The sequence below is a fragment of the Brachionichthys hirsutus genome, chromosome 19 (assembly GCF_040956055.1).
Source record: "Brachionichthys hirsutus isolate HB-005 chromosome 19, CSIRO-AGI_Bhir_v1, whole genome shotgun sequence".
Taxonomy (NCBI): domain Eukaryota; kingdom Metazoa; phylum Chordata; class Actinopteri; order Lophiiformes; family Brachionichthyidae; genus Brachionichthys; species Brachionichthys hirsutus.
In genome coordinates, this window is record NC_090915.1 from 4967963 (window position 1) to 4991726 (window position 23764).

The following is a 23764-nucleotide window of genomic DNA, read 5'->3' on the forward strand; positions in this document are numbered from 1 at the left end:
ATGCTCATCGTGGCACAATGGCGTTCGCAGGGGTGAAGTATGTGACAAGTTTAGAGGATCTGCTGTATCTGCAGATCTACAATTTATTCCCCCACTTCCACCAATCTCTGTCACAGTGGGGGCTTAACATTGCGGACAATAAACATCTCCCCGATCATTAAATTCCAGTGCATATTCTGATTTGGTGGGGGAGGAAAAAGATCAAAAACAAGTAACAATGACATAAGAAAATTTTATTGCAGTATTTGTTCCATCAGAACAGCAGGGGGGATCTCTTTTCTCTTGTCCTAGAACATCAAAATCTATATTAGAAACAATACAACTTCCCCTGCACAGATACTGCAGTGCTTTTAACATAAATTATATCAAAGATACTCCAGTACACAGTGTGGGTAAACAAACAGGAAAAAAAAATAAAAAGTTAAGTTAAAAGTTATTGGAGCTCAAGTAAAGTGAATAAATTCATCTAATTTATATTTCAAAAAACAATTTAGAAGAAGATGAAGAACATCATCAACTAGATTCCGACATTCAGCTCTGTTGTTTTTACTGAATTCTCTTCAGATATAAACATGTGTTTCGGTTAAACTATGATACAACAGGAGTAAAACTAAAACAACAAAGCTGCTGCACAACAGCGAAGGAACTCCCACACAATGTTTTTTCAAACATTTCCTTCTTGCGTGTTTCTCTCCGCCGGGCCCCCCGTCTCCTTCCTGCAACATCCTATCCGATCCGGCTAGATTCGGGCCTGCGAGGGGTTTCTGTTGCGTTGATTAATGCTTGGTCCGCTCCTTGGCGGCGTACAGAGCCCGTAACGTCTGTGCCACTTTGTTCGTAAGCTTCTGTCCGCTCGTCAAGGATATTTTCTTGTAAATGATGTCCGACTCCTTGATAGTGTCGACAAAAGGCACCTTTTTGCGGCCGTCGCGTTTTTTCGCCACAGCCCAGGGCCCAGAATAAGACCCAGTCATCCAGTGTATGCTGTAGCCATGCTTGGTCTTCTGGATGACCCTGGCAATCTGTGGCCTGTCTTTGTATTTGGGATGGCAGATGGCGATGACGTCCATGGTGTCCACGGCCCGGTTCGCGTGGCCCGAATCGTCTGCTGAGCCCCCGTGTTTCCTCGGTTTCCGCTGCGGGAGAGATCAAGCAGACGTTGTTCAACGTTATTCAACAGAGGAAGGGCGCGCAAAAGAAATGTTGGGAAAAGATTTCTTTTTTTAGAAATTCATACCGCTGGACAATCTTCATCCTCGCTCTCCTCTTCCTCAGTCTCTATTGGTGCCGTGTGGTTATTGTGGTTGTTGTCTGAAGGTTTTGATCCCTTCAGGAGTGAAGTAATGGCTTTATTTCTGGCATTGGCACTCGCTTCGCCCTCCCCCTCCTCTTCATCACGATCCAGATGCTCCATCAGTACTTTAAACTGGGAGATAAAAAAAAAGAAAAACGGTGAAGCATCATCATTATTAGTTTCTTAATGTGAATATATATATGTATGCTTACGTCCAAATACTGCTTCACTATGTTCCTCTTTGTCTCGTAGCTGAGATCCACGATGGCCGAGTCTTTCTTCAGGTAAGCCAGTGTTTGACGGGGGTTAAAGTGCACCCTGGACTTCCTGCTCACCGCCTTGTCGTATACTTTGGCCGACTCGGTGGGCGAATATTTCTGGATTTTGCTGCAACGCAAACACAAAGCCCAGTTTGTTCAAACGAACGGCAGCGCGACCGAGGTGGATGAGTAGTCTTTGACTGATATTATTTGATAAGACCCACCTGTCGGAGAAGCCGTACAGATTCTTCAGGTGTTGTTTCAGCACCAGCAGCAGCAGAATTCCCTGTGAAGCGCTGGCGAAGTCCAGCAGAGGGTCGGGGTTCTCGGGGAGACGCTCCATCACCGCGTCCTCATCTTCCATATCGGAGCCAGAGTCTGAACCCCTCCGAGTCTTCTTTCGCCTGTGGACTACATCGTCGTCCTCATCGCTGGTGCTGGATGCGCTGCTGCTTTCTTCCTCGTCGTCATCATCCTCATCGTCGTCAGAGCTGTGTTTCCTCCTCCGAGGCTGCTTCTTCTTCTTCTTTTTCATCTTTTTCTTCTTTTCTTTCTGTAACGGCTCCTTCTGCAAAGCCTGTGCAAGAGGACAAAGCTGCTCAATTACTCTAGAAAGTATTTGGATCATACCAGCAAGAATTTTAATCTCTTTATATTCAAATGGTCGGGGGGTGAGCAACTAGTCATGCACAAAATGAAACGCACCTCCTTGAAAGACTGGAGCAGGTTGCTACCAGAGACAGACAGAGTAATATCTATATGGTGCATGATGAAAAGCGGCTCTTCCTGCGTCTGGTAGGGGAAGCAGGCCAAGCTGTCTGCGACAAATAGCAGCATGTTGACCTCCGTTTTCTGCAGGGGACAAAGTGTAAAATGTTACTGCTTAAAATCAATCACAAAAAAGCAAGGAGGGGATACATCTGAAGGAGAGCAGCAAAGCTTACAGAGCTGTCATCAAACAGATTGAGCAGGGAAATCAAGAAGGCCCGTCTGTGCTGCCGGTTCCCCCGGACCAGAGTGTAGAGATGAGCGCAGAGAGCAGAGTCCGAGTCATCGTGACGGAAACCGCGGATCACGGCGCTTCTGGATCCTTTGATGGCCTGCTGCACCTGGTAGGACATCTTCAACCCTGCGACGGCCTTCATCTGCAAATCCCCAGCAAGAACTCAGATCAAGGAATGGTGCTTGAAACACTGATCTTCATGAGATCTGTATTTTCTTTCGTCTACATTAATTTACACATGAAGCAAACAAACAAAAAAATGCTCACATGGATGAAACCTGAATATTTCTTGTCAATATCCACCAACTGCTGATCGGCCTTGTTCTTCATGGTAGGTTCAGGGTCTGTTCCCATGGCGATCAAGTAGGGCACGCACTAAAAACAACAACAACAATCATGCCTCATGACACATTCAGTACAACTGAGAATGGCATCACCGTGAGATTCAATCACTTCCCATAGTCCTCTATAGTCTTTATATATGTCTTTTCTGGACTATGCAGCAGCGAGACATGAACGCACCTGGACAGGGTGAACGAGGCCCTGGCTGAGAGTCAGCGTGATGACGCTCAGGGAAAAGTGTCGCACGTTGGACTGCGTGTGGAAGAAAGACTCCAGCACCTGCTTCAGGTAAATCTGCATGATGGAGCTGCTCATGCCTGACGAGATGTCTCCCATTTCTTTCAGATCTTCTTGCTTGGCTTTATTCTTCCCTGAGAGAGAGAGAGAGAGAGAAAAAAAAAGAAATCTGAGCACGATTGATGTTCTCACTGCTCTTCCACAGGATGGGTTTGTTCATGATCGGGTTAGACTCACATTCGCGATCAGCCTCCTGCATCCGAGAGTCCTCTTCTTGCAGATACGTCTGCAGGTTCTTTAGCACCTGGATCTTCATGCTGACTAAGCCGTTCTCGTCCGACAGAACACTGTTGTACAGCGCCGTCACGTCCGACACAAACATCAGCTCCGGATGCATGATGAACTGGAAGCCTTTTGAGAAAATGGAAATAATTCAAACAAAAAAAACTGTATCTCTGAAGGAACTCGAGTCAAAGAGAGACAAAGAACGTGCAATATACCTAGACCTATGACGGCCTTGGTCTGCACCTCCTCATCTTCGTGAGTGGTGAAGTACAACAGAAGCTCCAACACTTTGTCCTTGATGACAATCTGAGAGACAGAAGGAGAACGAGACAAGTCAATCCACAGCACCGCTCCGGAAGTACCGCTGTACACACGCGGTTTGGAGCAGACTGCAGGCGCTAACCTTGTTAGCACCCTTGAACTCCTCTTGGTCAAAATCAAAGTGTCGACAGAGAGCCCCCACAGTGAAGAGTGAGCGCAGGAGAGTAGGCTTGTTGGACACCAGAACGGCGCTGCCGGGGTCCTCTTGGTGCTGCGTCTTCAGTTTGGCCAGAGCTCCTAAAAAAATGAATGGGTGTGAAATGAGACCGAATGAGTTTCATTTGAAGGTAAATGAAAGAAAGAATATTTTTATAATTCAAAGTATGTGAAGCCCTTTACAAAAGACAGGCACTTTAATTAGGCTTGTCTATGTTTAAATGAACGTATACACACATGTAATGTTAGTCTCATAATGACAGGACATGAAAATGCATGCCAAATTACCATAGTAGCGGTTAAAGCACGCCCAAACGAACTTGTAGTTGTGCGTGACCTTGTTGACGACGGCACCGAGACAGCTGACGCTGTGCTGCACGACCTGCGAAGAAGAGGCAGCGCGTGAATCGCCACAGGCGTGCCGAGAAAAGCGCTTTCGCATTTGCTTGCTCATTTGCTTGCTCATTTGCTTTTTTCGCAGATATCTAACAGTTGTAACTTTTCACTGACCGTCATGCCATATTTCATGGTGAGCTTCATCAGCTCTTCTTCCAAGGAGGCGAGGAAAGTCTCGCTTGGCTCGTCCATCAGCGGCACCACCAGCGCCAGGATTTTCGCCACGTTGCATATCACCATGAAGTCATTCTGCGTCTGAAAGGGGCGGTAAAGAGAGCACGTTTTGTGACGTTAGATCAGAGCCTGGGCCGACGCACGGCAGCCGAGCTGAGAACCAGCCTCGACAAACGATTTCGCAAGCACGCTTGAATCATTCTGTATAAAAGGGAAAATGTTCTCACGCTGCACTTGGTGGTCAAGTAGGGCTGCATAGTCATAGCGTGCTTGACCATTAGCTGCGCTCTAATTTTGCTGAACAAGTAGAGAGTGGTGACGCATGCGACCAGACGACCCGAGTCGACTCCGCTGACCTCACAGTCTGAAACCCAAATGCAGGACGCTGATATTCGATATTGTAGTTATGATTATCCCAGTGAAATACTAATAATAACACCAAGACAAAATACGTTTTGTTATTACCTGTGAGGGACTCCTCGTAATTCAGAATATGCTCCACCAGATTGTCCACCAGCTGAACGCAGGCTTTCTTTGCAGGTTTGTGTGCCGATTGCGCTTCAGACTTCAGTAGCTAAACAGTCGCCATTGAAGAAGATAGATATAAGATTCTAGAAAAGACGTAGCGATTTATACCGACACGTCGGGCCACTCACATTTTGAAGAAGCTGCTCAAACCAGTCGTAGCCCGAGTCTTTACACGCCAACACCTGGGATGAAATGAAAACATGGCACAGTGTCAGATTGGGGGGCGAACACCAAAACTGGATTTTCGTCACAAGAGCAGATTTTGTGCGCACCACGTCTGTGATGTTCAGGATCTTCCGGGTCATAGCGTCTTTGTCGTAACTGGGCGTGGGAGTGAACCAGAGTTTCTGGAACGTCTCATTCACCAGTTTCTGCATTGGGACAGACATTTTATGTCCATAAACTGTATACAAAAAACAAAATGTCACTTTCAACGGGAATTCAGGTGGAGAAGGAACACAAACCTTGATCCCCTCTTCATCGTTGACCCTTCGGATCATTTTGACGCACATCTCAGTGATTTTATGAAAGTCCGGCTGTTCCAGGCAAATATCCCTCAGAATCTTAATGACCCTCTTCCTTACACTAATGCCCGTGTCCTGCGTAAAGAAAAAGGGTTACAAGAAAAGGTCAAACTAGTGCAAGTTGGGGTTTTTTGACTGACTGATTGACTTGAATGGGAAAATATTGACTAAACCACCAGGAAAACTATTTAAAAAATAAATAATACTTTGTATTTTTCATATTTTTGTGCAGTAAAATAGCTGCAGTTCTATATTTGAGCTTTAGATGGCAGTATAAATCAGAGGTGTTATCAGAGGTGAGGTTGGACGATAGAGAAATCACCAATATCCTTTCGATGAGCATGTCGTAGTACTGCTCGATGAGCTGGGGTCGACTGAGCACGAAGCGGCCCAGGAGCTCCACGGCGGCCTCTCGGACACTGGTGGAGTTGTCCATGAGGCGACAATGAACCCCACGCTGCATATCCGACTGGAAAAACACCAAAAGAGGAAGATCAGTCGAGCACAGATAAACAGCGCTGAATTCAACGGCTAATGGACAGAATGGCAAAAGCGGGACTCTGACGTAGGCGATTTAAACCCACTTTGAAAATTAGAGGTATTAATAAGGTCGGTGCAGACTAGAATGATCTCGTTGGGGATGCGTTCCCCAACCACAGGCTGTACGTCCTGCCACAGCGACCAAGCTGTCAGCGCCACAGTTCTTTTTTTTTTGCTGCATAAAGTGACCACAACTAGAATTTTGCTGCGTCTTGAGTGGCAACTAAATGAACCTGGAACATACCCTTGCCAGAATGCTTGGATCCACAGCTACCACTTCAGACAAACACTTCATGGCTTTAGTTCTGACAGCTATGGCACTCTCACCCAGCACTCTGAGAATCTATAAAAGAGACACAGACAGACAGACAGACAGAGGCAAAGGGCAATTACATCCAAAGCCCCATAATCTTTCATTCACGTCTGATAAACATAAAACATATTTTACCTGTGATAAATAAATATCAAAGCTCTGTGCAAACGGCCTCATGGAGGCCAGATATTTAACCACCAAACACGAGTCTTCGTAGTCAATCGTGTCAGAGTTTAACCTGCAAGGGGGGGGAGCAATTAACTCTGCAATAGGTGAAGTAAAACCAAAAAGTGGAAACAAAGTCAACGTGAAGCAAGTATTTACCCTTGAGAACTGAAATCCGGCGAGGACGCCTTGATGGCCTTGCGGAGGAATTTCTTTCGTGAGTCCGCCCGCTGCATAATCTCCGCGGTTGATTCAACGCCTTTTGAATGATCCTCGTCGTTCTCATTTTGAGACTTCACCGCTTTCTCTGCCTCACTCGCGTTGTCTCTGAGCCACTGGGCGATATAAAACCTCCTCGCAAACTGCGGATGGAACAGATTCAGCATGAGATGGGAAGTGCATAATAGAGAGCCCAACAAAGAACCTTAAACCAAAAACACTGGCTAAAAGAACAACATGCTGCATGCAAAGAGTAATTGAGCCTAAATGATTATTGTAGACATGCCAGCACTCACCACCAGAGATGGATCAGTTTCTATGTTCTCATCCAGATAGTCCAGCAAGGCCTTTTGGAGTTGCTGAACTTCATCACTGCCTGGAATCTGGAAGTAGACCAAGAACGGCAGTAGGTAATCTCAAAAGCAGTTCCGATTCGTCCACTGTGAATTTGTTCTAAAGAATTCTGCTATTCTATTGTAATTTACCTCTTTAAGGATGCGATCAATGGCCTTTTGGTCCACATTGCTTGAGACGGCCTCTTTCCTCAGTCGAGAAGCGACAGTGCCGAGGTAGTCCAGCGACGCCACCCGGAGCGCCATTTCTGTCTGCTTGTTGTTGAACTGGTGGACCTGGGGGGACAAAAAGTGAGCAAGGAAATGTCCCCAACAACAGTAGCCATCATCGCACAATTAGGATGAAGTTCATTAAATTCTACGCACCAAGAGTCGCCCAAGTAAGCTGAGGAGCAGTTCAGCTGCGGGCCATTCGGGCTTGTTGATCGCAGACAGCAGATCATGAACAAAGTTCTCAAACAGCGGCCTGTAGTCCTCTTCCCCCTGCTTACTGCCACACCTAACACCGAAAGAATCCACACTTTTGAGCCAGACGGCACGATTTACCTCTCGGCAACGGATTCGGTTCTACTGCGCGGGAAAGCGCCGTGAATTACGCATCGTAAAAACGGAGATCGGTTGGCTTACTTCTTAAGAAACACCGACAAGAAGTTCTGCGCCGTCCTCATGGCCATTTCGTAAGAGTTTGAGATGACAGTGCCTCTGTCCAACTAAAAAAAACAACAACAACAAAAAAAGAAATGAAGCGGCTCAATCTGTAAAACAATCATTTAAATATACCGGTAGGTTGAACTGCTACCAGCAGTTACCTTCTTATTCCGTTCGTTCTCCGAGTCCTCTGATGACAGCTGCACCACACACTGGATCAGCTGACAAACCAATGCGGTGACCATCTGGACGTACAGGGGCTCTCCATCCGAGTCGCTGTTTAGTCTTTGAGAGTATAAATCAGGCTTGTTACATCTACTACAGTAAAAAAAAAAAAAAAAAAAACTCATTCATGTTCAATGGGGAAAAGATCATCCAACCTGAAGTTCCGAAGGCTGCGTTTACTAGTCGGCAGTCGTGCCAAAGAGGCAAAGATTTCTTCAAGGATGAGCTGTCTGTGCTTCTCGTAACGGGAGAACACCTAACGTGGAAAACACCAAAGCAAAAAAGGTATCAATCGAGACGCTATAAATAGCGCATAATTAATCATCCGAGCGAATAACAAAGCCAAAAAGGCCCACTCTGTATTATTTAAGGGAATATAGGGGTTGACCTTTTTACGCTGGTAGAAATGGAATACAGGTATACTGTATGCTAATATTATGGAAATGGAATATAAGCTAAATCCAAGACTCGTATTTTTTTTTTGCGGACTGACAATGAACCATTTTCTGTCAGCAACGGAATCCGACATCTTGCATTAGCGTGGTTCTACGGAAGCCCAGAGATGACTTTACTTGCACCCGACAGAGCCTTGACATTGACTTATAAAATACCACCAACAGTGCATGCCATGAAATACTTACTGCAGTCACGAGTTTGATGGCATATAGCTGCAGGTCGCTGACGTTCTCCACAAAAAATGGCGTTATCCCCAGGGCGGACACCTTAACCCCCGCCCCCCCCCGGGCAAAAAACAGCAATCGGGAGTGCGTTAGAACCTGCTGGTTAAATTGCTGTTTGAATGTTAAACCGATCAAGCGGTGGGAACCTGGAGAATGCTGGTGTCAGTCAGCAGCTGGATCTTCAGGAGCTCCGAGACTTTGCCGACGATGTCGCACGCTTTGTTGTAGAGGACGACAATCGCCTTCTGTTTGTGGGAGGAACTCTTCGCTCTCTTGGACTTGGACGTATGCAGCCCGTCTGAGGTGGAGAGGATGAAGAGGAAGGTGAGAAGCCGAGGAAATGACTTTTATTTGACCAACTACATCCTGAAATCATGGCCGCTGTAATCAACTTAGAAGAACCGAAGAGAGCTTTGCTGACCTCCACGGGGGTCCGGTCTGTAGGCCGGGTCATACTGGGGATATAACGTGTTTTGCAGGTGGAACTTTGTGTACTGCAACACCCTCTCAATGACGTCCTCGATGTAAACGGCTTGGGGCATGCGTGGAGACGTCATGATGTTGAGGGCAGTCAGACACGCGTCGGCTGACTTGGTCACCCGCTCCATGATGAGGTCGCGCCACAGCCGCTCCTCTTCCATCGACTCGTTACCCTGCAAACGGCAAAGAAAAAAAAATGGTTTTGTCCAAATTGATTTCAAAATAAATTTCCTAAGAAAGAAGTCGTCACATTATCAACTCACATGGTTCATTAACGTGGCGAGTTTGACGCTGTCCTGAATGTTCTTCTCCAGGATAGTCAAAAGTTTCACCAGCTTATCAGATGGAAACTGTGGATGGAATAAATAACGCTGCAGTCATTTCACCGCGGATCGGAGCGTAATTACGCGGCGCCACGGGTCGCGCCCTTCTCTCACCGTGTTGAAGATTCCCATCGTTTTGATTTTAGCAGAATCGCCGCTGAGCTCGCGCAACTGGTCCTTCCCAAGCAGGAGCTCCTCGGGTATCTCGTCATCATCTGCGGGCGAGGGCGAACAGGCAAAGCCGTCGTGACTCTCATCTTAAAACTCAAAAGAAATATTGAGAAAGCCGGATCGGCGCGTCATGTTTACCGGCAGCCGCGACGTCCACGTCCTCGAGGCTCTCCAGCGTGTTGTCCAGTGTGGCAGTGAACCTCTTCAATGTGGAGGAGTCCAGCATTTCTGTCCAAATAAAATGGGCATTTTGTTTTTATTTGAAACTTGATTTGAAGTTGTAAAGAATTTTATTTATAATTTTTGGTAACACAATACCCTCCAGTGTTCTCCCGGAATCGTGTTTCCTTTTCTTCAGTTTTTCCTTTTTCTTCAATCTTCTAGCAGCTGAGAGGAAAATAACAGTTGAACCCCTCATTATTATACCCCCCCACCCCCGCCAATGCCATATTGATCAGTTGTAATGTTTGACTTTACTCACTGGCAAGTTTATGTGAGTAAAATGTTACCGTCATTTGGGCTGAGAGGCGGAGAACCCTGGCTCGAGTCGTCCGGGGTCCGTTCACGGTAATGGCCCTTGGAACCGTGGCGAGCGTGATGAAGACCTCCACTTCTCCTCTCCCCACCACCCTTGCACATCTTGTCTTGATTTTTCTTGTGCTTTTTCCTTCCATCTGTATGGAAAAAAGAAAAAGAAAAATGAAAGATTATTCACACAGATCAGAAAGTTCACTTCAAGCAGTAAAATGCAAACAAATAAATGAACAAAATCCTCTCGATTAGAAAAGAGAACATCGGCAGGTTTGTTGCTTTTCATCTTAAAGTCAACCGTACGATCACGTGACTTGAATACTGACAAAAATCCCCGGAGTCGTCTTCATCGTCGTCTTCGTCAGAGTCCACCTCGGTGTATTTGGCTTTCTTATTGGCCAAACTGTGTTTTCGTTTCTTTGTCTCCTTGTGAATCTCTGTAAGGATGAGAGCTGAGGTTTTTAATCATAGAATAATCTGCACTCGTTAAAAAACAAAGGATCAACTCACTAATCCACAGATACAAGTATTTATTTGGGTTTGATGACTGTGGTAATAACGGCTCCTGAGATAGCGCCGGGGACATCGTAACATGCTCGTAACATGCTCATAACATGCTCATAACATGCTCATAACACAAGTGAGTGTGTTCAAACAATATTTGCGACCTTACAAATCATGAGCATGGGCCTCTTAAATTTGAACGTTCAAAGTAAAAGAATACCTCTCTCTGATTGGTCACAGGAGGACCAGCTTCTGGACTTGGAGCTGTGTGCATTCCTGCGCTCCTTAATGATCCGCTTGACCTTATCGATACTGAGTTTCTGAAGAACCACAACCGGCTGAGCTCCTTTATTTAAGTTCTCTTCCAAAGACACTCGCTCCAACCTAACGAGGGGCTCAATCCAGCCCACTTTCAAGTCGCTTGGAAGTTGGGGCTGCTTATCTTTCTTATCCTGCTTCAATTTTGGAATCACAAAGTTCTTCAGACTTCCTGAATTGCCACCCAGCAGGTATGCAGGAAATGTGCTGGCTTTATTCTCAAATGACTGCCACTTTTTCACAGCTTGACAGCTAACACCGCCGTCCCCACTCGTCCTCTCGTCTTTATTTTGGGCATTTTGAGGGCTGGAATTTCCTGTCTTCTGTTGACCATTGAGGTCGGTGGACTTTCTGCTTTTGTCCTGCTTCATCGGGGGACTTTCAGATTTAGGGTGCTGATCAGGAGACGGTCTGCTGCAGTTTTCCCTCGGCATCTTTTGCATTCTTTCCCTTTCCCTTTGCCTGTCTCTCTTCTTATCAATGTTCCTGTCTCTGCCCTTCTCTGTACTTCTACCACTATCCTTCTCTGTACTTCTACCACTATCCTTCTCTATACTTCTACAACTATCTTTGTCTGTACTTCTATCTCTGCCCTTCTCTATACTTCTACAACTATCTTTGTCTGTGCTTCTATCTCTGCCCTTCTCTATACTTCTACCGCTATCCTTGTCTGTACTTCTGTCTTTGTCCATGTCCTTATTTCTGTCTCTGACTTTGTCTCCTCCATTTCTGGATTTGTGCTCCAACTTGCGCATCGTGGACTTTGGAATCTCGGCTTGGCTGACGCGGGACAGGCAACGGTTGTGGTTCTTTTCCTCTTTGCCGGGTAAGTCTGAGTGCTTGTCGTGTTTCTGCCGGGACGCGTCGGGCTTTCTGTCCCCCGAGTGTCCCTTGTCGCTCTCTGTGTTGCAGTCATGTCTGTGTTTGGATTTATGCCGCCTTTCTTCTGTCCGTTTTGGGCTTTCCACCTGGCAATCTGACCCAGACTTCCTGTAGTTGTCGTCGTGGTGTTTGACAATTCCAGGATTGTTTGCAGCATCTTTATCTATTTTTCCATCAGTCTTGGACTTCATGCGGCGCAGTTGCTCCTCACACAACTGCTTTGCTTCCAAGACCACTACAGGTTGCCCGATCATTCTGCCAGCTTGCTGCAGATCGATACTGACCATCAGAGCCGGCCGGCTGCCAAGATTACTTGTAGCGTGCGTCTTCTTAGGTGTCAAATTGCTGTCCGCGTTGCCCCCTTGCATGGCAGGTCCGTCACTCGACTCGGTGCCAGATTCCTGAGGATATGACTCTTGCTTTCTTTTCTTCAGTGGTTTATCTGTAATAAAGGAAGACATATCTTCAGCAATCACAATCAAAGCGAATAATGAATGGAAAAAAATAAAGCACAGGGCACACAAGACCTTTGTCTTGGACTTCTTTTGACCGCCGTTCTCGTTCGCTGGCCGTCTCGTGGTCTATTCTCTCAATCTCTGCGAGTGTGTCTATTTCAGCATCGTCAAACGCAACGCCACCGACAACGCCAACATCCTTGCTATGTGGCTGAGCAGGAACCTGCTGACAGTTTGCTTGGTCCCCAGCACCTAAATTGTGTAAAATATCATGGGCAGTCCTCGACAAGTGGTTGTTGTTGTTGTTATTATTATTCATCAAATCGCTTTTGAGGCTGTGGTCAACAGGTTGCCTTGAGGGAGGAGATTCTTCAGGCTGATCCGTGTCTGGAAGCTTAACTCGAGACAGCTTTAAAGTCAGCCTCGCAGAGTCCTTCGGCGGCGAGCTAACGATGCCGTACGAGCTGTTTTTATCCATCGCTTCGTTCTCTTCTTTACTCCTTTCCTTCTGCTTCTTTTTGTGGGCAGCAGAGTTAAGGAGCAGGTCGGATTCCGCACACAGAGGCCCGTCAGGTGGAGGTGACTGCGGCCGATGTCTGGACTCTCCTAAAAACACAAACCATTTCAAGGATATCAGCGCCTGAGAATAGGTTCTAGGCGCTTCTCAGGACGTGACATTTGAAGGAAATGCATGACTACTTTTTGCAGTGTCTTCGTTCCCAGCAGATGAACATACAGAGTACGGCGATTTAACGGGAAGAGCAGCAGCCCTCACGGAGGGGTCGTCCTCCTGTGAGAACACAAGACATTTGTCAGCACTTTTTTTTAAGCGTCAGCTTCTGCTTCGCGCCGGTCTGAAGCATGTCAAGTACCTCCGTTAGCTCATTCCCCAGTCTGTGAGCCGTGTTCACGTAGTCTTCATCTGGGCCTAGCCTCGCATTATGATTGGCCGAATTATTTGATATCTGTCCAGAAGACTTGATAATTCTCACATTGACCGCAGCTGAAATAGATGAAAATGGAAAAAATAAAAACGTTTCACATCTAACGGAGCGATAGAGCACATTCTGATAACCAGCTGCACTTTTAACCAACAAATGTCGGAACCGCTCTTAGAATAGGTGCTGCAGGCAGCTAAAGCCCGACTTAAATTGATACCGACCTTGCTGAGTCTGTTGGTGTTGAGAGTAACTGGGTGGGTTGTACTGCATGTAGTCTGTCGGACTCTGGGGGGTATAGGGACTAGGTATGGGACTGTCTTGCGGGGGTGCAAAGCGAGTGCCTGGTCCAGATTGTTGCGTGGCCGTAAAGCATCTGTAGAGGAAGAGGCAATCTTATTTGGTGTTACAGATGCATCGGTTTCTTTGCCGTGTGACGGGAAGCTGGCGCCGTCTTACTCAGAGGGGCTTTGATGGACAGTGGCTTGCTGATAGTTTGATCCTGGGCTCCCGTGCACCTGATTCTGAGACACCTTATAATGTGGCATCATGGGCTGCTGAATTAAACCTGAAAGATAAGATTTAAAATAAATCCACCAATCCGTTAAGGTCACACTGAACACAGCAGCACCAAAAACACAAGGAAACGTGAGCATTTTATGGGTTTTGGATTCTGAACACTTCCACAAAAAGAGCTAACTTGGGTTAGAAGAGAAATTAAAAAGTGGAATAGCATCGCTCTTTCATCATTGACTTACAAAGAAATTATAATAATCACCTACTATCAATATTATAGGCTCGTAATAAGCTACAGCCTTTACATTTCTTTGTTTTCTTTATCCACTTGACAGACGGTGCCACTAGTTTCTGTCACGTTAATTCACGTTGTCTAAATTGTACATGCGTGTGGAAGTAATAAAAATAATAGGTTTAAATATAATGCGTTTTTTTTATTTTTCTTCCAAAAGTAGAACATCTGACCCAGGAAATGCTCAGATGAATAATGACAGCGGAAACCAGGCAAGAAAACATGCACTGATCTCAACCGCTGAGTCAACAGAATGCCTCAACGTCTCCTCTTCCCAAACTGAGCTCTGGCTTGGCGTACTTTTGTCCCTGAAGATCTTGGGGTTCCTGGACAGCAGCGTTTGTAGAAGCATTGGCATGTCGCCCTCGGGTTCATCGTTCCCCAGGTTGTCTTTCAACTCTCTGGAAAGCAAACAAAGAATAGACGTCTTGATTTTAAACCAGGGAAGCCAAGCGCGCGATCAACCGACACTGAAAAGAGCCACACCTGACTCTAATTCACATTTGTGAATCGACACTTTGAAATGCATTTCCTTAAGCGCTTGTGTGCAACAAAAAATATTTGAACTGGTTTCATATCCCAATTCAAAGCAAATTTTCGACTTCGCATAGCTTCAAAACACAACATTTGATTCTCACCAATGGGATACGCGAGCGGCACTTACATGTGTTCAGTGGAGACCTGGTTGAGGCTTTGCGCTAGCTGAGTCACCAGACCTTCATCCCGACACACCAGCAGGCTGCCTACCTCTTCTGAGATCCTCCCATTGTAGAGGAGACTCTTAGCTGTTGTGGCAGGAAGAGGAGACGGCAGGGGCAGCTGGTTCAACACTGAGAGGGGAATGGAAAGACAAGTTAGGCTGGATGGAAAATGAAAGGAAGCAGGATATGGTGGGGGTGGGGGGGGGGGCTTGCATAAATATGTGTACGGATTTAAAGATTGACAAGATGACATTGCATCATTTTTTAAACTGCTTTTATAAAACAATGTGCTTTTAGAATATGTGAATTATGCGTGATCATTTTTGCTCACTTTTAAATAAATCAATAAATCGCAACTTTTCTTGTTTGATGTTTACCATTTGTTATTTTTTTTTAGAATACATTCAAAACTGACCCGTGATAAAATATTCTTTACACATATACAGTGAGGTCAAATCTCTTTTACGCTGGGGTGAATAAACGTTAACGGAGGGGGGGGGGGGGGGGTCGTTTCACTTACAGTCTGTCAGGCTAGCAATTCCAGCAAGAGTAGTGATGGGAACATGAGGCATATCACCATTCATGCTGAAGATGAGGTCGAGGCGGTCGTGCCGATGCACAGGCAGCTCAGTGTCACCAAATCCTTCCAATTCCTCACATCTCCAAAAAGCTGTGGGGACAAAGTGGCGACAGTCAGTCAGTATTGTTTAGTGTATAAGTAAATTCTACATCATTGGGGGGGGGGGGGGGGATATCAGCTCAAACACTGTCAAAATAGCTGTACCCTCTGAAGTATAGATTCTTTGAGCCGAGAAGCAAGCCAGGACATGTAAATACAAGATATTGATCTATTTTAGCATCTGGTTACCATCTTCTCGTCCAGTATCCCCCCCCCCCCCCCCCCCCTTCATGTGTATTCTAGCTTTTCTTAAACCTAATGAAGTGGAACACTCAAATACTACATCAACTCACAGCCAATCGCTTTATGTCTAAAAGTCATCTACGACCACAACGACAGTTTGACCGAGTTCACCGTCACAATTAAAACTTATCAAAAGTCCAAAAAAAAGGGCATCATAAGAGATCCCACTGTGTCGATTTGTTTCTATTGTTAAATTGCCAGCTAACACTGAGCTAACACTGAGGCTAAGTCAAAAATCAACAAGACATGAATACAAGACACGACTGTGTTATACGTCGATTATTATTATTTTTGAGATGCGCGCACACACCCGCGCGCGCACACACGCACGCACAGAACCGCGTCTACAAAGTGACAATTCAACTCATAGTTAGCCGGCTAGCAAACAACTGGAGGTGCAGCTAACGCATGCTAGCTAACTAGCAAGGTAACCAGTATCTGTAACTTGCCAAAGCTAGCATCACAGGGAAGGGCATCAGAGCCATTTAGCCGCGGGTCGCCTTCCAAGCGTCGCTTTCATCATACAGATGGCGTTCGCTTATCGATTTCAACCCCCTCCCCAGCCGCACAATGGCCTTCATTGACGCATCTGTAGCTAAAAAAAAAAGAAGAAAGAAAATAAGTGGACCTCGGACTTGCCGAAGGAAGCGTAACCCCGACCCGACGCCAGGGAGGCAGGGGTACAAAGCACAAAAAAGCCCATCACATATCAGAATTAGCCCCTCCGGCTGGTCGCGCTAATGATTCCCAGCGGCTTGCCTGGTGTGTTTCACGTCACGGCGACCGTCGGGAAGTAAAGCACTTGGTCTGAAATAGAGGTCGCTTTTGATGAATCTGTCTTATTTACCTCTGGATGTGATGAGAAAGAGAAATGGTTCTGGTGGTGGAGGAGGAGGAGGAGAAGGAGGAGGAGGAGGAGGAGCAGGATGGCAGCTGGAGCTCGAGAAGCGTCTCTAGCTCCCTCTCCGTCCCACCGGTCGAACAGCTCCTCCGTGCGAAAGAAGCTAACGCGACAGCGACTCTCGGGAGGACCGGAGGGTTTTCTGCTTCCGTACGGAGAGCATTGTCTAACGAGACGGAAGGACAGGCCCGTCAGACCCGCCCGCTCGGACAACGACTTTATCAGCCGCTTCGGGGACCAGAGAAAGACAAAAAAAACACGCGGTTGTTACGTTTGACCCTTAATAGCCTCTCTCTTTTTTCAAAATGCCTTCCGGAATAACTATTAAAAAAGACTAACACCGTCAACCAAAAATAAAATAGAATAAAATGATTAATAATAATAATAATAGTAATAAAACGATTATTAATAATAATAAAACTAATAATAATAACAATGAGGTAGTAGAACTAGTGATATAATAAAAAAAAACTTTATTTAACTTGTCATAAACACCATGCATAGATTCTAATGGGCTCTATCAATGATCACCGAACTACCTCCAACCCTACCCCAATCGGTCCCCTTTCCCTTCCAAACTCATTCGGTCAATTTCATTATCAAAAGTTATATTCATTCATTCATTCATTCAATCATTCATCCATTCATAGGATGCAGAGGGGGGGGGGGGGGGGGGGGGGGGCAAGGTACATCCCTTAACAAGTCACCAGTTCATTGCACGTCATCACAATGAAAGAAAAACAACAACCATCCTCACTCACACTCATGTCTGCAATAAACTCCACACAGAAAAAAAAGTAGATCTGAACCCAGGACCATCTACAAGAGCACTATTCCAGTGTATCACTGTCGTTTACAAAGTGTGCCAATATGAGTGGCTTGCTGGGGAGTCCCTTTCCCAAATATTCCTGACAGCATGACCCTGAATGCAGTTCAGAGCGCTTTGCATCACAAACATTAAATGCACCAACTACCTCACATAGGAGAGACAAGATTTTAAAAAATGGAATAAAAAATAATGTACACATGACAATAATGTCAAGGGGAGAAATGCATCAAAACAATAACATTAAAGAAAGCTAAAATAAGATTTAGACCAATTATCAGAATAGCATGGGTGGCACAGTGGCGCAGTGGTCAGCGCTGTTGCCTCACAGCAAAAAGGTCACTGGTTCGAATTTGACTTGCAGCCTTTCTGTGAGGAGTTTGCATTTTGTGAAGTACTTGTACCGGTACTTCTATTTTATAAAACTATGCGTTTTAGGCTGCAATCAACTTGAAGTTTAGGAAACATCAGGCCTTTCATAGAGCTTTTAGATTAGAACATTAGATAACACACACACACACACAGACGCTGTAGTCTCACGAGTGATTTGAAGTGAACCGCGGGGTTTCACGGTAATTACTCTGCTTCAGTGGGTTTAACCATGAGCACCTAACCCGTGACGGTCACGAGGGTTATTTGTTCTCTGCTCTACGGTGAGGTATTTGGGGAGTGATCCATCAGAGAGCTCAGAGGACACAATCTGTCTGTGAGGAGCTGGTGGCTGCAATCTATTTATCCAATTTGGTAAGATAACACTTTGTCTTATGTAGACTAGCATTTCTAGCAACATCCCTATTGTAGTATGCATATGATAGAAATACACATATAGCTAGAGAAAGAGAGAGAGAGAGATACTTTGTATGAATTTCAACAGCATGTTACTACTTGATCACAGCATACAAACAGATATTAGCAAGTCGTTTTCAAATAATGCATTACTGTTAATGGAGCTCTACCACCAATAATCAATAGCATTATTTCCCATTTGAGTACGGTAACTGTGTTATAACAACGGCAGCATCTCAGGAGTGGGCTTTTAACTATTTACATACTAAACTGGTACCTGCTTGCTGCCGCTGTAAGATCTCACAAAGGTTGGAGGATTAGAAGTAAGACATTACAAAACAATGAAGAAATGGCAGAAATGCAGCTTATGCAAAAAAAAAAAAATGCAATGAAAATAGTATATCATAATCAGAATTTTCACAATAGCCAAATTTTCTATTTATTTATCTTAATCACAAAGAACTAAATTAATAATGATTACATTTTCAATAGTACAAAGCACATTTAATATTGCACAGCTCTGTGGTGGGAAATGTGTCTATATTAAATATAGTTAGTTAACTAGTTACTAATTGTGACTTAAATGCATCCTGGTTTGGCAGTAATATTGTTGTCGTTAAAGGTTTGTTTAATGTCCAGTACAGTAAATTGCCGTCAGCTCCAGACCAACACAACACTTGGTGTTGCGGCTCCTGGCGTCTTCATGTCAGGTTATAAGACTGCATAATGCATGTTTTGTAAAGGCCTTTTACTTTAGCCTACATGATGAAACGAGGTATGATTTGTCTTCATAAATATGTGCCACACACACTGCATTAATGAAGTCATTTTCTATTGACTTTCAGCCGGATGCTGTGTAATCGCACAGACGGGATGCCTCGCGGAGGGTTTAATATTTATTTTGCCAGGAGCAGCCGAGGATATGTCAGAGCTGAGGAGTATGTGTATTTATTTTATTTTGAAATCAATGTACCTCACAGCCTTTTGAATGGTAATGAAGGTTTTCCTGATTTATAAAAATATAATTGTGCTGAACACCATAAAACATGGCACGATTAGCTGCAGTAAAAGACAATGTTATTGTAAAAAACAAACATTTACACTGAATTGTGATGTGACACACAGAGCAGTGGGAATAGTTGTCCTGGTGGCCATTGTGGCAGCACTTCTCATCCTGGGCTGTTGGTACTTTAAGAAGAGGAGCGGCTACAAAATAATCAGGGTGGGACCATCATACCTTTGCATCTTTTTACATTGTAAAGTTTCAGCCAGGATTTTGTGTTTTATTTTAACAATTGTAATCAAGTTTTAAAAGTTTAGACAAAATACAAATATGCCAAGAATCCAACTGCACACCTCATTTGATGGCCAATCGATTAAAATAACATTGCTTGATTATGCAAATATCTGATTGGCCAACTTTACGTGCTCATTTATGTACATTTCACTCCAATTTCCCACACATCTTTCTCTTCTCTACAGAACCCCAGATCAGGGCCACCAAGTTACACAGGACAATACTCAGATGCAGGACCTACAGCAGACAACAAAATTGCCATGACTGAATTTGGCAGCTTCCAAACTGCGGTGAGGGGGGGGGGCATTTAACCGTCGACTGACATTACTGCCTTACATTGTATTATCCCATTACAAAACATAATCTTTTTCATGTCCGGAATAAAAAACATGGAAAGCTCCCTCAGTTTTACACATAATGAAAAATTATTTATTAACAGTGAACTAGTTGCCTGATTCAGCCCTCTACCCAAGTCCACAACACAGGGTACTTGTTTAGTAAAATGCTTCAAGGTTTTGAACGTACTGCTAGCCACGTGAAGCTGATCAAACTTGTGATTATTATGTTAGCAGGCCGTTTCATTCCCAAGGGTAGCGTGGGCGGAGTCTGTGGGAAAAGAATCAGATCAGCACCCTCTCATATGACATGTGGATTACAAAAGCACCGCAGCCGTTAAAAATTCAGATCCTGAGGCATTTATTAGATTTCTAAACAGTAAAGAGCATTCCACTATGCTAGATCCACTGCTCCATCCATCAATGCAAAGAACAGGAATACTTTTACTTAAAGTGAATGTCTTGAATTTCTATGATTGAATTTGAAAGTTTCAGTTCTATCAATTGGATGTATTTTTTTCCCACCTCTTCTCCAGGTTCCTAATGCTCCTCCAACCTATGAAAAGATGTCTTCAGGGCCACTGCCTCCTCCCTATTCTCCTTAAGGGACTATTGGAGAAGACCCATGAAGACAAGAAACTGTCAACATCACTGGATTTCTGATGTATAATCTGGTTCCCCATAGCTCAATATACCGATAGGTTAAAGTATTGTATCACCCCCCCCCCCCCCTCCCTTTGATAAAATGATTGCCAAAAATAAAATGTATCTACACATCAGGTTGTTTCTATGAACATAAAATAAATTACAAGTTCGTATACAAACAAAGCAGCACAAACATACTTGTTGAGGACAGTTGCAATGTTTATTTCCATGCATTAATGTCCATATTTGTTCAATGAAAATGCACCTAGTAGATAATTTTGAAAAATCTATGTAATAAAAATAAATACATGTAACCTCAAAGCATTTATATGGGCTCAAACATATTGAACAAAGACAGTTGTGTTGTTCAAACTGCCAGATAAAGTAGAGCAAGTTGTGCCAATTAATGAATAGTATCTCAGAAATAACTTCATGAACGAGTTTTCAATGACATTGAAAAATATTACAAAAGCTTGAGTAAAAATTCATGTTATCTACCCTTCATTTCTACATATACAACTCTCAATACTGGCCTTGAAGTAAAAAAAAAAAAAAAAAAGACGTCTATAACATTCATCTCAGGGCAACATCGCCAGTTTTGAGAATCCCATCATAGTACATATTTCTAGTATGCCTGCACATAGAGCATACCTATAAAATAGTCTAACCGGAGGGAACAACCCACTAAAAGCTATATGTAAATTGCAAGTGAAACTACAGCTGTAAAGTCATTATTAAGCTGACCCCAAGATGCCATCAAGCAATAGACGTGAGCCAAGCCAAAACATGGCAAATGGAACGTGATGCTTGACTCTTAACAAAGCTGGCAGTGACAGTTCATTTCCATCACTTTCTGTTTGTCTGTGAAGGCTGTAAGGAGGAATCATGCACGTGTAGTGCTCCAAGGGTACTGCTGTGGGAAACCAGCAGGGCATCCATTGGTTTGGGGCAGGCAGTTAGCTCTGTTGGTTTGTCCTGGCACTGAACTGTGCTCAAAACATCCCCATCAGGGCTAATGGGTAGTTTGGGCACTATGTTGGCCTGCATACTTAAGGATGAGGCCTGCAGAGAGTGCTTTCCAAATGTTTGAGTGGTCAGAACAACAGGTTGATGGATAGAGTTGTTTGTCCGCAATGATGCAATTGATTGAACTGGACTGTTTAGTGCAAAGTTACTGGATGAAGGGGGATTAACCACAGGTGCCGTTTCAAAGGTATTGACAATATGTCCGATTGGTGTAACTGTAGCAATGGGCACCGTCTGCATCCCAGACACTGACCTTGCGATTGGTGGGACAGACACCGTTGGCAGAACATGTGTCTGTCTGCCAGCGAGCACAGGTTGCACACCTGTCAGTGCAGTTCTTTTGCTTGCTATGTTGTCTTGTCCAGTATGCACTGCAGTTTGTGATAAAGCAGTAGCAGATGCGGCAATTCCAAGAGTTGACTGCAGGGGGGGTAAGACTAAGCTGGGGGCTGTCACTGAAACTACTTGCTCGGCAGGAAGAGAACAATGCAAAGCTGGTGCACCTGCTATGACAGGAGCCACAGCTGATGAAAGGGTTCCAGGAACTGATGGGTTGGTTATAACAGGCAAATATGATTGAGGTGCCGACAATCTGGACAAGGGGTGTGCTACTGCAGCTGAAATGGTGGATGAAGATCTGACTGTAGTTAATGGTGAGCTGACAGCAGTGGCATTGGAAAGTAAGGCTGGTACATTGCCAAATCTTGGTGGGGAAGAGAGCAGAGTGGATGAACCCAGAGGAAGTGATGCAAAATTACCAGCCTGTGTGGCTGGGAACCTAGGTAAAGAATAAACTACATTTGTATTACAAGGTAGAACAGTTGCGCCAAGGCAAGGTGCTGCTGTTGATCGGATTGGCATGGCTTTGGGATTCGTTGGTAGTAGTGACGGTGCGACGGCAGGTGCACGTGCTACAAAAGGACAACTTGCAACTGGGATACAAGGCAGCCTGGCTGGGGTTTGGGATACAACTGAAGCTCCAGGGGCTAAAGTGACATGATTTTCCATTTGGGAAGCACTGGCAGTAGGCACTTCTTGGGTTGGAGGGTTAGAGATTATTAAGACATGGCTGCCTGGGCCCAAACCCTGTGGAGGGACTACAAAACATGTATTGCTGACAAGGATCTGTGTGCCAGCAGCGAGGGGCGTAGAGGTGTTGATGACTATTCTCTGTTGGATTGCACCAGAGGTGATGGCTTGGGTATTGGTGGTTCTTGACAAGGAGATTGGTGCCTGGGTTTTATTGACAGCAAGTGGAGAGGAAGATAAGAACAAGGCAGTCCCCTCACCAATGTCACTTTGGATATTTGAAGGCTGATGAGCATGAGTGGGTGTGTAGGCGTGGGCGGGGCTATTCTGCATGGTAGCGGTTGTCCGAGCTGGAGGCATATTGGACAGTATATTTGGGGATGTGCTAAAGTCATTCTTGAATATCTCTGCTGCGGTAAGAGAGGTAGATGGAGATGTGGATGATGTGGAGTCCGCTTGCGAGACCTTGATGAATGAAGGGATGCAGTGGAGCAGAGATGTTGTCGTCAGAGAAGTGTGGGAGGCAAGCTGGACAGAAGAGCTCTTGAGGGTTTCATTTTTAACGAGCAGCAATCCAGTGGTGGTGGCTGTTGGACGGCCTGTATCCAAGATAGACACAGGTGGACTTTTGGGAGGTGAACACAACAGGGCACCAAAGGACTGTCCAATATTTGTTGTCTTTGCCGACAACTGGATTTGAACCCCTGTCAACACACACAAAAAAAAGCCTTAAAAAATATTTTATTCAACATTGATAATATGGCTGTATTGCTGGTATGGCTTTTAAACTTTAATATACTTCTGAAGTATCAGAAAAAAATAGGTTTACATCTCACCAACATAATTGAATCTATGTGAAAATGTATTCATTTCCATTTTCACAAAATCTACAGGCTGAATCAAACAAGCTTTTTGCTGTTTTTTCTTTTAAATACAAAATAATTGTTACGTAATTCTTCATGCACAGTGACAATGGACTCGAGTTGATTGTATCAATCACTTTCTGATGTAGTTTTATTGTTGAGTGCTCAGCTCATATCTTTTAAAAAGGAGAGAACTTCAATTTCTGCACTTTCTTCTGCAATTGCCACATACTAGTTTGTTGTATTTTGTTAATTTCTACAGAAGAATATTTATTTTATCATTTTCAAAAATAGACACACCTGCTTACCAACACCCAATGCAGCATTTTTGGCAGTAATTTAAGCATTTAAATACTGGTA

General features: G+C 44.6%; 2 protein-coding genes across 2 annotated transcripts; one reads left to right on the forward strand and one right to left on the reverse strand.

Annotated features, from left to right (window-relative positions):
- Nucleotides 1–258: 258 nt before the first annotated feature.
- LOC137908217 (nipped-B-like protein B) lies at nucleotides 259–16564 on the reverse strand. Its single transcript, XM_068752586.1, has 47 exons — nucleotides 16544–16564; nucleotides 15295–15444; nucleotides 14738–14903; nucleotides 14374–14474; nucleotides 13725–13833; nucleotides 13490–13641; nucleotides 13200–13330; nucleotides 13027–13114; nucleotides 12400–12933; nucleotides 10893–12314; nucleotides 10495–10605; nucleotides 10147–10311; nucleotides 9956–10024; nucleotides 9776–9865; nucleotides 9581–9681; nucleotides 9407–9493; nucleotides 9085–9316; nucleotides 8810–8961; nucleotides 8625–8705; nucleotides 8139–8239; nucleotides 7920–8043; nucleotides 7738–7820; nucleotides 7477–7609; nucleotides 7243–7386; nucleotides 7054–7140; nucleotides 6698–6900; nucleotides 6509–6611; nucleotides 6305–6403; nucleotides 5843–5989; nucleotides 5461–5595; nucleotides 5269–5367; nucleotides 5125–5178; nucleotides 4934–5042; nucleotides 4696–4832; nucleotides 4409–4549; nucleotides 4187–4280; nucleotides 3825–3979; nucleotides 3637–3727; nucleotides 3374–3547; nucleotides 3080–3270; nucleotides 2825–2932; nucleotides 2499–2699; nucleotides 2260–2406; nucleotides 1779–2131; nucleotides 1507–1681; nucleotides 1238–1426; nucleotides 259–1136 (listed from the first exon to the last, which is right to left on the reverse strand). The coding sequence occupies exons 2-47, from the start codon at nucleotides 15356–15358 to the stop codon at nucleotides 777–779; spliced, it is 7992 nt and encodes a 2663-aa protein (XP_068608687.1). The 5' UTR covers nucleotides 15359–15444; nucleotides 16544–16564; the 3' UTR covers nucleotides 259–776.
- Nucleotides 16565–19082: 2518 nt separating this feature from the next.
- Nucleotides 19083–20497, forward strand: mlana (melan-A). Its single transcript, XM_068753169.1, has 3 exons — nucleotides 19083–19147; nucleotides 19335–19465; nucleotides 20337–20497. Exons 1-3 carry the CDS (start codon nucleotides 19083–19085, stop codon nucleotides 20444–20446), a joined length of 306 nt encoding a protein of 101 aa, XP_068609270.1. The 3' UTR covers nucleotides 20447–20497.
- Nucleotides 20498–23764: the final 3267 nt, after the last annotated feature.